At 39.7% G+C, this 13660-nt stretch overlaps 1 protein-coding gene across 2 annotated transcripts in view; it reads right to left on the bottom strand.

Moving 5' to 3' along the window:
• Window positions 1–13660, bottom strand: part of LOC139754671 (transcription elongation factor, mitochondrial) — a 46284-nt gene that overhangs the window by 23154 nt on the left and 9470 nt on the right. For both annotated transcript variants that reach the window (XM_071672219.1, XM_071672218.1), the window contains exons 2-3: window positions 8857–9261; window positions 2807–2953 (exon numbers count right to left, since the gene is read on the bottom strand). In XM_071672219.1, the coding sequence (XP_071528320.1) occupies window positions 2807–2953; window positions 8857–9261 (552 nt within the window). The remainder of the gene's footprint in view (window positions 1–2806; window positions 2954–8856; window positions 9262–13660) is intronic.

Here is a 13660-nt window from a genome sequence, read left to right as displayed (position 1 = left end):
GTTTATGTACATTCATGTGTACGTGGGTGGGTTGGGCCATTCCTCAACGTTGTTTCCTTGCGCTACCTTGCTGATGCGGGAGACGGTGATTAAGTATAAAAAAATGAAATAAAATTGATTTCTGCCATTTTTGAGTGGTCTATAAGTTACAATGGTAGTTGTGTTAAGAGTTGAGATTTTTACTGCTAGGGTTTCACATTTCTTGCGAGTCTCAATGTTAAATTTACCTCTAACTTTCTCTTAGCATAATTTACTACACCTTTGGAGATATGAAATGATGGTTAAAATTGCAGCCAAGTCAAGGCAAAAGCAGGTGTTGGTTGAAACATGGCTTTCTTCACAAGCTGAATGCCAGTGGAAGGGATATTTACCCAAAGATTTTGAAGTAATGTCATTATAAAGTGCACAACAGGTAAAATTAATAATACAATATCTTGATATACAGTATTATTAAAGAAATTAATATTTTTAGCACTATAGATATGAAAAAATTCAGTTTTGCCATAAGGATATGGGTTTCAAGACATTAAACGAATTTTTCCCTTAATTATAAAATATCCTAGGTGCAGATTGTTTCTCTGTGAGACATTGTTATAAGAGGGATGGGTATAGTACTATCCTCATAGGAGGAAAGTGACACAGAACAGCAGCAATATGTGTGTGAGAAGGAAGGAGAAAAGGATGTAACAGTGCAGCATGAAGCAGTAGTGATGTGTGTGGGGAGGAGGAAAGGAGGTGATAGTGAGATGGGAGTGGTACCGATATGTGTGGGGTTGGGGGAACAGGCAAAGCTATGGTAAGTAACTGTAGCAATGTTCATAAGAAGGAAAGAGGGAGGGAGGGAGGCAACAGTGTGATGGATATCAATAGTGATGTGTGTGGAGAGGATAGAGGTTAGCAAAAATGTGCTGGGCTATGGTAGTAATGTGTGGGGAGAAGGAAGGGAGACAAAAATATAATGAGCAGTGGTAGCAGTGTGCATGGGAAGGAGGGAGGTGATAGTGTAGCTGGCAATGATAGCATTGTGTCTGTGGGGAGGGGGAAGGGAGGCAAAATCGTGGTTACCAGTGTTAGTGACGTTTGGAGAGGAGGGAGACAACAGTGTAGCCAGAGTTGTAGTGATGTATGTGGGGAAAAGGGAAAGGGGTGAGGGGGGCACAGTGTTATGGGAAAAGGTAGTGATATGTTTGGGGAAGAAGAAAGGATAAAATAGTACTGGTGTGTGTTGGGAGGGTGGGAGGGAGGCAACAGTGTGGGGTGGTGAGAAGCTGTGGTGGGGAATGGTAATGATGTGTAAAGAGAAAATAGAAGGGTAAAAGTGACAGTGTGGCAGTGAACAGTAGCAATGCATGTATGGATGAGGAAGGGAGCTTATAGTTAGGAGGAAGTTGTAGCAATGTGCATTAAGAGGAGGGAGGGATGCAACAGTGTGATGGGACTGGTTATAAGATGAGTGGGTATGAGGATGGGAGGTGATAGCATGGCAGGGAATGGTAATGATGTAAGTTCAAAGGAGAGAGAGAGGAAGATGGCAGTAATTTAGGGAATGGTAACCGGGGTGCAAAGAGGGAGACAACAGGTATCATGGAAGAAGTAGCAATGTGTAGGAAGGAGGGAGGCAGCCAATGGTGTGGCAGGAATGATAGCATTGTGTTTGGGGAGTGAGGAAATTGGTAGAATAGTGGACAGTGGTAGTAATGTGTATGGGGAGTAGGGAGGGAGGTGACAGTGAGGTAGAAGTGGTAGTGATGCATTTGAAGGGAGGGAAGTAGGTTACAATGTGGTGGGAGTGGTAAACATGTGTGTTGGAAATAGGGAAAAAAATTCAATTTTGTCATACACATAAGGGTTACATTAAATGATTTTTTCCTTAATTGTAAATGTCATAGGTGCATATTGTTACTCTGGGAGGACGGTGACAGAGAATAGCTGCATTATGAGTGAAGAGGAAGGACAGAAGGTGACAGTGTGGCGTGAAGTAGCAGTGGTGTGTGTGGGGAGGAGGAAAGGGGGTGACAATGAAATGGGAGTAGTAGTGATATGTGTGAGGAGAGGGGATAAAGGCAAGAGGGTGATGAGTGGTTGTAGCATTGTTCATGGGAGGGAAGGAGAGAGGGAAGCAACAGTTGTGGGCATCATTAGCGGTGTGCTGAAAGGAGGGAGGGGTAGCAAAAGTGTGCTAGGCTATGGCAGTAATGTGTTGGGAGAAGGAAGGTAGACAAAAATATGATGAGCAGTGGTAGCAGTGTGCATGGGAAGGAGGGAGGTGATAGTGTGGCTGGCAACAGACAGTAGCAATGTGTGAATGTGTGTGTGGGGAGGAGAGAGGGAGGCAAGTGTGGTGGCCAGTGGTAGTAATATGCATGGAGAAGAGGGAGGTAACATTGTTATGGGAATTGACAATGATGTATATAGGGAGGAAGGAAAGGGCAAAATTGTGGCAGGGAAGTGACAACAGTGTGGTCATAAATAGTAGTGAAATATGCAAGGAGGATGAAGTGGGTGGGGAGTGGAAGCATCATAAAAATTAAATCTAAAGGCAGGTTGGTTGCAAATCACAAAAGGGTTTAATTGGCACCAGCTAGATCAGAATAATAAGGAGTGATGCCTACTCATGCCTTTAACATTTAGGAAGTGGTGTAATTTTCCAAATGATACTTTTTCCTTGATAAAAAAAAATGGATAACTGGGCTTTATGCTATTGACTATAAGTGATGCATATTGTACAAGGATGTTTGTACACCACTTTGGAAATTTGAACATACACACTGTATATACTATGGACTAAAATAACACTACCAGTTACCTTTTCATAAATTTTTGGAGCATCAAAACGCATATCAGAGTTCAGCAGTTCCTCGCTGTACAGATCCAGTACCTTCCCATTATGGTCAAATTTTGTCCATGCTAAGAATCCAGCTGTAACATGCAGTGACACCAGTGTTTGCATATTCTGTGAAGTATAGTATAATTAATCAAAGTAATTCATAATGAATACAAATGGTCTGCTAATGGCCATGTACTTCCTTCATTACATATGTGTGTGAATCTGCCATGGTAGGATCTCTAAGGCCATTGTACTCCTTTAATTACATATGTATGAATCTGTCATCGTAGGATTTCCAAGCTTACAATTTTGTAAGTACTTATGTTGAACATAGTCTGAGTCAGCAAACTGCTTTTAAGAGCAGTGCACAGTAATACCTTCCCATCCAGTATACAGATAACATTGACAGCCATACCACATTTTCAAGGAAGGTGGTCCATTCATATCCTCTTCCACACAATTCCATTGTTATACATTTCAGAACTGTAGAATGGAAGACATAACAGCAATGCTCTGAAATTCTGACGAGAATTCTACATGTGTAATTAGCTGTCAAACACAAGCCGACAGTACCGTTTACTTACGCTATTAGATATAAAGCAAAAAAAATCATGAAAAAAGTATGGATCCTAGGATCTTATGAGTAAGTGATATTCTGCAAGACACAAACATATTTTTTTCTTTCTCTTTTTAAGAACAGAGTGTGCATCTTGTTCTAAAAAGTGAATTTAAGGAGGCATCAATTCTTTTAATATAATGAACCTAGAAGTAAGTTTACAGTGTAAAATTGCAAGAAAGAACCACATCAGAAAAAAAGCTAGCTGATCTACTGCCTAAACTCGCTTGTGGACAACTAAAGTATCGGTAATTATTTACATAGTAGGAAGTATTCTATCTGAAGTATGCAAAAAAAAATTGTGGTTTTCCTGTAAATCTTCATTTTTGTCTTGTTTATACAGCACACTCTTTGCCAATCACAAATCATCTAACTGAAAATGTCAAATATTCCCAGAAATTCAGCAAAGTATCTTTATTTATAAAAAAAATAAACACCTACATCAATCAGCATACATGAAGGTGGAGGAAAATGTACGGTATTGTTACCCATGACTTGCCTTCCCATATTTTTGAGATCAGTCTTTATCTACTCTTAAGTGTAGCTACATACAGTCCTTTATATTCTAGTCATTCTTGTGATTCCAATTATTTTGGTTACTATACATGCTTATGATGGTGATTCTAATGTTTACAGATATCTAGTCCTCCTAAGAATATGAAGTGCATTGTATTAACCTGTGATATAAAAACTGATAAATCAGTATCCTTAGCAGAGTCTAACAGCACCGCTTAACTGGCAGTGCATGACATTTGAAACCAGAACTAAACTGTTAAAGTTTTACTCTGAAAGCTGAAAAAAAAACACTTTTGAACAAAAAATTCAGGGATATATGCTGCCCCTCATGGACAACCCACCTTACAAGTGGTTCAGGCAAATGTTTTCTCTTGGTAGTGCTGTGAGTGGGCCAGTTATGACTGCAAAGGTCAAGGAATTCCAACAAAAACAGGAAATTAATGAAATATGTGAAGATTCTTATGGTAAGCATATGATGGCAGTGTTTTACGAATAGTGATGATGATAGAAAGATTAATCAGACGAGTTTCATTGCATCATCAAGAATCATATTCTTAAACCAAAATAAATATACAGTGCTGATGAGATGAAGCTATATTGGCTCTGTGTACCATTATAAACCCTTGTTTGTGGTTCTAAAGCATGTTTTGTTGGATTTAAGAAAAATGAACAGACTGACCATTCTCATGTGTGCAACTGTTGTAAGGACACATCATTTGAAGTTACTCATAATCAGCAAAACTGCATGACCACAAGCAGCTGCTTTCCACAATTATGCTAACTCAATGCTTGAATGACCCATAAAATTTTTTGAGTTCAAAATTTACACTACTCAAGAAATCAAGATAAACTCAAAGATTGATAAACACCCTGCTTTGGAATTCCAAGGCTATTCTACTAGATGATGCTAAGTCACAACTTGCAGAGATCCAGCTGTATAATAGTATTATTCTGACAACTTCTGCCAGTAAATGTAACTTCTCTGATCCAGCTAATCGATCAGAAGGTCATTATTAGCCTCACGAACCAGTACAGGAGTAAAGTTATGATGCTTGTTATGAATGGTAACTAAAAAGCTGATGTACAAGCCCACACCTTCAGTATAAAGGATGGATTCTGGGGTGTAGGTGAAGAGGAAGTTTTGGCCTAAAGTCATGTTTGACATGAGGATGACTTTGATGGTTTTAATGTGTGCCAGTGGAGGACAGTGCCATCATGTTTAAGGAAAGCCAGTTAAAGGACACTGATGAGTAGGTCATGGTTGTTAAGTGCATTTATTGATGGGGTTATGAGGAAAGTGAATGCAAGGGTTTTGGGGAGAGGGGTAAGTCTCTAGTCTGGCAGGGATGGGGATGCTTGGGAAATGGGTCAGTTATTGTTAGCTGATAACACAGTGATGATTATGAATTACAGCAAGAAACTGCAGAAACTGCTTTTTGAGGTTGGGCGAGTGTGTGAAAGGTGAGTTTTAAGTAAATATGAAACAAGTTAAGGATGTTAAATTTCGCACTCAAGAATTTTTTATAGTTGGGGTGTGGATTTCAATGGTGAAAACCTGGAGGAAATGGAGTTTTCAGTACCTGGCAGTGGATGTGGCAGCGAATTGAACCATGGAAGCTGAAGTGAGCCATAGGGTGGGTAAAGGATGAAGGCCCTGGGAGCATTGAGGAATGCATGGAAATGAAGGTCACTATCTGAGAGGGCAAAGACGGGCATGTTTGAAGATATAGTAATCCCTGTGGTGTTATATGGATGCAAGATATGGGCCATAGATTAGTAAGTATGGCAGTGGGTGAATATATTGGAAATTAAATGTTTGAGGATAATATGTGTTGCGAGGAGGGTTGATCAAGTAAGAAAAGATAGAATAAGAGAAAGGTGTGGTAATATGAGGAGTATGGTAGAAAAAGCTGAAGAGGGTGTTTAGATATATGGAGAGAATGAGTGAGGAAAGGTTGAGAAAGAGGATATGTGTGTCAGAAGTGGAGGGGCTAAGGAGAAATCAGAGTTAAAAGGATGGAGTGAATGCGATTTTGAGTACTCAGGGCCTGAACATGCAGAAAGGTGTATGGCATGCACAGGATAGAGTGAATTGGAGCAGTTTGATATACAAGGGGCAGTGTACTCTCAGTGGATTGAACTAGTGCACATCAAGCAGCTGGGAGAAACCACAGAGAGAAGTATGGAGCCTGGTTGTAGATTGGGGGCTGTTCCTTCAATGCATGGCACATGACATACAGAACAGATGTGAGCAAATGAAGCCATTTTTTTTCCCTGGCCAGGAGTAGCTGAAGATATCTATCTGTGCTTGAATTGAAAATGGGCCTCTAGTGTTTTATGAGAAAGTTTGGTAAGTTGTTGAGGCCTGGTGGAGGAAATTTCTTGAAGGTTTTAATTGCATGGTATGTATCAATGTGAGTGAAGCGTGGGTGGGCAATTATTTCTGAATGGATTTTGTGCAGGTTTTTCATGACTCATCTTTCTGGATGAGGTTGGTTTGAGGCAGATTTTTTAAGTGTGTTGAGTATATTTGTGTTTTATGGGAGAAGGGAAGTCTGGGCTGCATTGGTGCAGCAGGTGTGGATCTTCTTTAATGTATAACAGAGTTGGTTACTGTTAAGTCTTTTAGTTCATAATTTGGAGGAAGGGGTGCCAGTCTGCAGATGTCTCTCTGTGATTAGATTAGTGATGGTATTGTGTAGAGTTTGGTTTTTTCCCTGATTTTGTATTGATGGTGAGTGGGTTCCTCTGTTTTATGAGATGTGTAACTTGTGGAGAGAAGTTTGGATTATATTTCTTTCTATATATACTTGTACATTTTTTGCTGGCTTGTTTGGTGATAATAAGTGACACTCCATGATTTAGGTATGGGATATCACCTTTACCAGTCTCAAAGCTTTATTTCCATAAACTGTGTGTTCTGGCTGCCAGGTTTACTTTCCTGTGGTTTATGTTAGTCTTTCTGGTGGTTGTATGGGTTGGGCAGGCAGAGTGGAGTGTAATCATGATGGGCAGGTTGTCAAATAGTTTGTGCAGTGTGCTCCAGGTGGTCCTTGTATAGCAATGCTGGTGAGAAGAAGGTGATGTCTGGTGAGGTTGACTGCCAGAAGAGGTGGGTTGGGAGTCAAGTTAGCTGGTTGCATAGGCTGAGGATATTGAAAGGATGCTGTTGTTTTCCAAAGAGTTCACCTTGGGGATCTTGGGTAAGTGTGTTGAGCCAAGTGGGATGGTGGACATTAAAGTCTTCATAGAGATTTGTGTTGGGTTTGTTCGTCAAATCATGCAGTTGAAGATTATATCTGGAGGCACATGTGGTGGGGAAAGCACATAGGTGCTGATTATGTTGAGTCAGTCACATGAAGTTTCAGTTTTATATATCATATTTCTAGCCTATGGCTGTCCCTGGCCATTGTGCCGGACTATGGATCAATATCAAACAGCTTACACATTTATACACACTGGGACAAGATGGCCCAGTCATCAGCCTTCAACTGCTAATGCAAGCTGGTGACAACAACCTTAACACTATGCCACTAAAGTACCTCTACCCACAGCACTACTGTATCAGATGTTCCAACTGCCTTCTGCAGTATCATCTCAACTGCACATACTATCCATTATAAGAGACTACTCAGAGCATTGGTTATACAACAGCCATTCATACTGAAACTCCCAAAACTGCCTCACCTCCAGCACATACACAGAAAACATCAAATACACAATCCCACTATTATCAAATAAACTTGACTATTCCAAAAAACCCTCATCACAAACTAAACATCCTACAATCCAGTGCCAATGACTTTGAAAACAAACACATGAAAATACTCAGCTAACTCTAAAAACACATTATCCACATGAAAAATCACCCTCCTTCCTTCCTACAACTACACAACCTAAACAAAAGACAGACAAGAAAAGGGAAGAGGATTCATATCACTTGTCTCCCAAACAGTACCATTTCCCAACACCAGTGAGACTACAAAATTGTTCGTAAAGAATGGCAGTACCTTAGGATTACAATTAATATGAAACATAAATACAACATACATTTAAAAAAACACATCCATATACACACACACTGGGATGGAAAAAGACAGTCTAGTAGCTTTTCTTGACAATGCATAAGCTAGGAGAATTTTGAATGGCTAGCAGCTGAAAGTGAGTGCGTTGATGACTTCATCTTTGTGCTAGTCTCTAAATGGCTAAGGGTAGGCCTGAAACAAGTGATCTCTTGCTACCTACTGTAGTTGAGATTACAGCAACAGGTGGGGAAAGCCAGTGTTTCCCAACCAGAAAGACAAAGGATAGCCTCAGTTTCTTGAAGCTATGCTTTTTTTTTTTTTTAGAGAGAGAGAATTTCCTTTATGTTTGCAGGACAGGCCACACAGGTGAAAAAACAGAAACAATTTAGAGTGCCATTTAGTTACTATAGTCACTGAAATATCTCATTATTCCTTATTATATTAAAACTTTCAAAACCTTTTCAAATTTATGATGTTAATCTAAACAGTATAGCATTTTAATTCATGTGATACTGTTTACACATTTTAATTCAACCTCAGAGGAGTCATTTGAATTATGAAGAGACTGTAGTCCATCACATACAAACAAACAAACTTTTTTCACTTTAAAGACCAGTAGATACCCCTATAGATAATGAGTCCATTATACCCAGAAAGAGCTTACCCTCTTGAGCACAACAGGATGATCTCTGAGCAAAAGGTTGTCAAAGTTTATACTACCTCGCTAACACAGGAGAAAGCGACAAAGCAAAATAAAAAAAAATATTTAAGAATTGTGCCATCATGCTCAATGAGTGTATGTACCACTGTGCTCAAGATATTGAGGCTTATGTTGTGTACACTTCTTATGCAGAATATAAAAAAATATTTACCTTAATTATATGTGGATTTAACTTTGGCTTCACTAGACGTCTCTTGTACACAATGCTTTCCAACTCGTCCTCATGAGGATCATCACTGACATGGTCTATATCTTTATTCTTTAATACTAATGAACATAAATTTTCAACTGCTTTTATTCCCATACCATCAGTGTAAAGAAGTTGTGATAAATCGTCATAACTGCCATGATGAAACTTGTTTTTTATTAACTTCTTAATAACGCCCTTTGTCAGTTTCATTTTTGCAAGGTCATCTGCAGTGGCATCATTTATTTTTTCCAATATAATGTCTTTTTCTTTCTCAGAATAAGGTAACTCATAATAAGACAAGTCATATAATTTTCCACTTTCTTCTTCTTTTTCATCACTACTTATAGATGTACAGTATGTACCAAACTGTAAAGAAAACAAAAATCAAACCATTAGTCCAGAATATGTGTATGTTTGATTTATAAGACACATAGGGTAACACAAGTAGAGGCAAATTATCACTAGACAAGAAGCTATTTCTTTGACAGTCAATAGATTTGTAAGGAAAAACTGCTTTGGATACTCTCATACCATTACAGACCCAAAAATAGTGATAAGAATATTTTAATATTTTTGTATGTTGTGTTGGACAAATATATTCAGCCAAACAATTTAATAAAAGCAGTTAGGAGCCAAACTTTAGTCTTCAGCCATAACTTGTCTCAACATTTTTATTACTGAATGAAATGCAGTAGATGCTGTTTTTTGGTCTAGGATTTCAACAAAAGAAGAAAGCACTAAGGAGCTAAACCTGTTGTTTTCAGTAAATGATATTACTTGTCATTTAAGAAAATGAATAAGTTGCTTATGACATATTATCAAAAAGCTTTCTAAATATTTCTGCTTGTAGATAGAGTGCTGTCAGTACAAATGTTTCATATGTTTATTGATGGAGTGGAGGGAGGTACATGTGAGAGTTTTGGGGAAAGGAGTGGCTGTGTGATGTCACCACGAATGTTTCATTTGTTTATTGATGGAGTGGAGGGAGGTACATGTGAAAGTTTTGGGAAAAGGAGTGAGTATGCATTCTGTTGGGATGAGAGGAAGTAGGAAGTGCCAGTTGTTGTAGCACTGGTGGCTGATTCCAGTGAGCAACTGCAAAAGTTGGTGACTGAGTTTGGAAGTGTGTGAAAGGAGCAAGTTGAGAGTAAATGTGAATAAAAGTAAGGTTATTTATTAGGTTCAGCAGGGTTGAGGGACAAATTAATGGGATGTAAGTTTGAATGTAGAAAAATTGAAGGTAGGGAAGTGTTTAAGATATCTGGTAATGTACTTGGCAGTGAATGAAACCATGGAAGCAGAAGTGTCATAGGGTGGGGAAGGGGCGAAGGTTTGGGAGCAAAAAAGAGTGTGTGGAAAGAGAAAATGTTATCTTGGAGAGCAAATATGGGTATGTTTGAAGGAATAATAGTTCCAACAATATTATATGTTTGCGAGGCATGGGCTATTGATAGCATTGTGCAGAGGAGGATGGAAGTGTTGGAAATGAAATTTTTAAGGATAATATGTGGTGTGAAGTGGTTTGATCAAGTAAGTAGTGAAAGGGTAAGAGAAGTGTGGTAAAAAGAACGAGTGTGGTTGAGAGAGCAGAAGAGGATGTGTTGAAATGGTTTAGATATATGAAGAGAATGAGTGAGGAAAGATTGATAGAGAATATATTTGTCAGAATTGGTAGGAACAAGGAAAACGGGAGATCACGTTGGAGGAGAAAGGATGAGGTGATAAAGATTTTGAGCAATCAGGGCCTGAACATGCACGAGGGCAAAAGGCATGCAAAGAATAGAGTGAATTGGAACAGTCTGGTATCTGCCATCAGTGAACTAAACCAGGGCATGTGAAACACTTTTATTTTTGAATGAAAGGAAAGGTCTTTGGGGCCTGAATATGGATAGGGAGTAGTGGTTTTAGTGCATTACACATGACAGCTCGTGTATGGATGTGAGCAGATGTGGCCTTATCTTTCCTGGCACTACCTCGCTGACATGGGGTGGTGATGCTGTTTCCTCTGGGGTGAGGTGGCACCAGGAATGCATTAAGGCGAGCAAGTATGAATATTTACATTCAAATATATGCATATGTATTTGCATATGTATGTATGTTGGGAGTAAATATGAATAAGAGCAAGGTTATTAGGTTCAGCAGGGTTGAGGGACAAGTTAGTTGGGATGTAAGTTTGAATGGAGAAAAATTGGAGTAAGATAAGTGTTTTAGATCTCTGGGAGTGGACTTAGCAGCGAATGGAACCATAGAAGTGGAAGTGAGTCACACGGTGGGGGAGGGGTAGAAGGTTCTGGGAGCGATGAAGAATGTATGGAAGGAGGGAACATTATCTTGGAGAGCAAAAATGGGTATGTTGGAAGGGATATGGTTGCAAGGCATGGGCTATAGGTAGTGTTGTACAGAGGAGAATGGATGTGTTGGAAATTAAATGTTTGAGGACAATATGTGGTGTGAGATGGTTTGATCGAGTAAGTAATGAAAGGGTAAGAAAGATGTGTGGTAATAAAAAGAGTGTGGTTGAGAGAGCGGAAGAGGGTGTGTTGAAATGGTTTGGTCATATGGAGCGAATGAGTGAGGAAAGGTTGACAAAGAGGATATATGTGTCAGAGGTAGAGGGAATGAGGAGAAGCGGGAGACCAAATTGGAGGTGGAAGGATGGAGTGAAAAAGATTTTGAGTGATCGGGGCCTGAACATGCAGGAGGGTGAAAGGCGTGCAAGGAATAGAGTGAATTGGAACGATGTGGGGCATTTCGTGTGTGGCACGGTGGTGGCGGGAATGGATGAAAGCAGCATGTATGAATATGTACAGTGTATGTATGTATATATCTGTGTGTGTATTCATTGAAATGTATAGGTATGTATATGTGCATGTGTGGGCATTTATGCTTATACAGGTGTATGTGGGTGGGTTGGGCCATTTTTTTGTGTTTCCTTGTGCTACCTTGCTAACCTGGGAGACAGCAACATAGTATAATAAATAAATAAATATACATAATGTGTGTGTGTGTGTGTGTGTGTGTGTGTGTGGGTTTTTGTAACTGTATGCTGCCTCCCACAGAGCATGGCAGGACCAAGACAAGATGGAGAATTATTTCAGTCACCCACATCCACTTTCTAATTGTTGTGTACAGGGTAAAGATCCAGAGCCCCTTATACACATACAAGCCCTACAGACCTTTCCATTTTTTCTTTTGACTGCTTCACATGCCCTAATTCTTCCACCCCTTGTAAGCTACATCAATCCAGTTTGCTTGGTCCCATGCACATCAGACTCTTATGCATATTTAGACCTTTAGCACTCATCTTTCACTCCAGCTTTCTGTCTGCAGAAAAAGTTATTTCTTTTATCAAGAAACAAAAATTTAAGAAGAGATAATGTCAACTTTGATACTGAATTCCTAGAGAAAAATATCATTAAGCTCATCAAAAGTCTGTGACACCTCTCTTTATTTTACTAATGTTCCTGGCCTATGTATCATCAAGGCTGAACAGGAACATTCTTTTACAGATATTTATGAGTTTATGATTACAAAGGAGGTAAGGGGAGTGAGGGAGGAATGGGATGTATTTAGGGAAGCAGTGATGGCTTGCGCAAAAGATGCTTGTGGCATGAGAAGCGTGGGAGGTGGGTTGATTAGAAAGGGTAGTGAGTGGTGGGATGAAGAAGTAAGATTATTAGTGAAAGAGAAGAGAGAGGCATTTGGACAATTTTTGCAGGGAAAAAATGCAAATGAGTGGGAGATGTATAAAAGAAAGAGACAGGAGGTCAAGAGAAAGGTGCAAGAGGTGAAAAAGAGGGCAAATGAGAGTTGGGGTGAGAGAGTATCATTAAATTTTAGGGAGAATAAAAAGATGTGTTTGAGGACAATGTGTGGTGTGAGGTGGTTTGATCGAGTAAGTAACGTAAGGGTAAGAGAGATGTGTGGAAATAAAAAGAGCGTGGTTGAGAGAGCAGAAGAGGGTTTTGAAATGGTTTGGGCACATGGAGAGAATGAGTGAGGAAAGATTGACCAAGAGGATATATGTGTCAGAGGTGGAGGGAACGAGGAGAAGTGGGAGACCAAATTGGAGGTGGAAAGATGGAGTGAAAAAGATTTTGTGTGATCGGGGCCTGAACATGCAGGAGGGTGAAAGGAGGGCAAGGAATAGAGTGAATTGGATCGATGTGGTATACCGGGGTTGACGTGCTGTCAGTGGATTGAATCAGGGCATGTGAAGCGTCTGGGGTAAACCATGGAAAGCTGTGTAGGTATGTATATTTGCGTGTGTGGACGTATGTATATACATGTGTATGGGGGTGGGTTGGGCCATTTCTTTCGTCTGTTTCCTTGCGCTACCTCGCAAACGCGGGAGACAGAAAAAAAAAAAAAAAAAAAAAAGATGCTCTGGAAGGAGGTAAATAAAGGGCGTAAGACAAAGGAACAAAAGGGAACTTCAGTGAAGGGGGCTAATGGGGAGGTGATAACAAGTAGTGGTGATGTGAGAAGGAGATGGAGTGAGTATTTTGAAGGTTTGTTGAATGTGTTTGATGATAGAGTGGCAAATATAGAGTGTTTTGGTCGAGGTGGTGTGCAGAGTGAGAGGGTTAGGGAAAATGATTTGGTAAACAGAGAAGAGGTAGTAAAAGCTTTGTGGAAGATGAAAGCCGGCAAGGCAGCAGGTTTGGATGGTATTGCAGTGGAATTTATTAAAAAAGGGGGTGTCTGTATTGTTGACTGGTCGGTAAGGTTATTTAATGTATGTATGATTCATGATGAGGTGCCT

This window comes from Panulirus ornatus, chromosome 17, assembly GCF_036320965.1.
Source record: "Panulirus ornatus isolate Po-2019 chromosome 17, ASM3632096v1, whole genome shotgun sequence".
Classification (NCBI taxonomy): Eukaryota; Metazoa; Arthropoda; class Malacostraca; order Decapoda; family Palinuridae; genus Panulirus; species Panulirus ornatus.
This window is presented reverse-complemented; position numbering and strand designations above follow the sequence as displayed.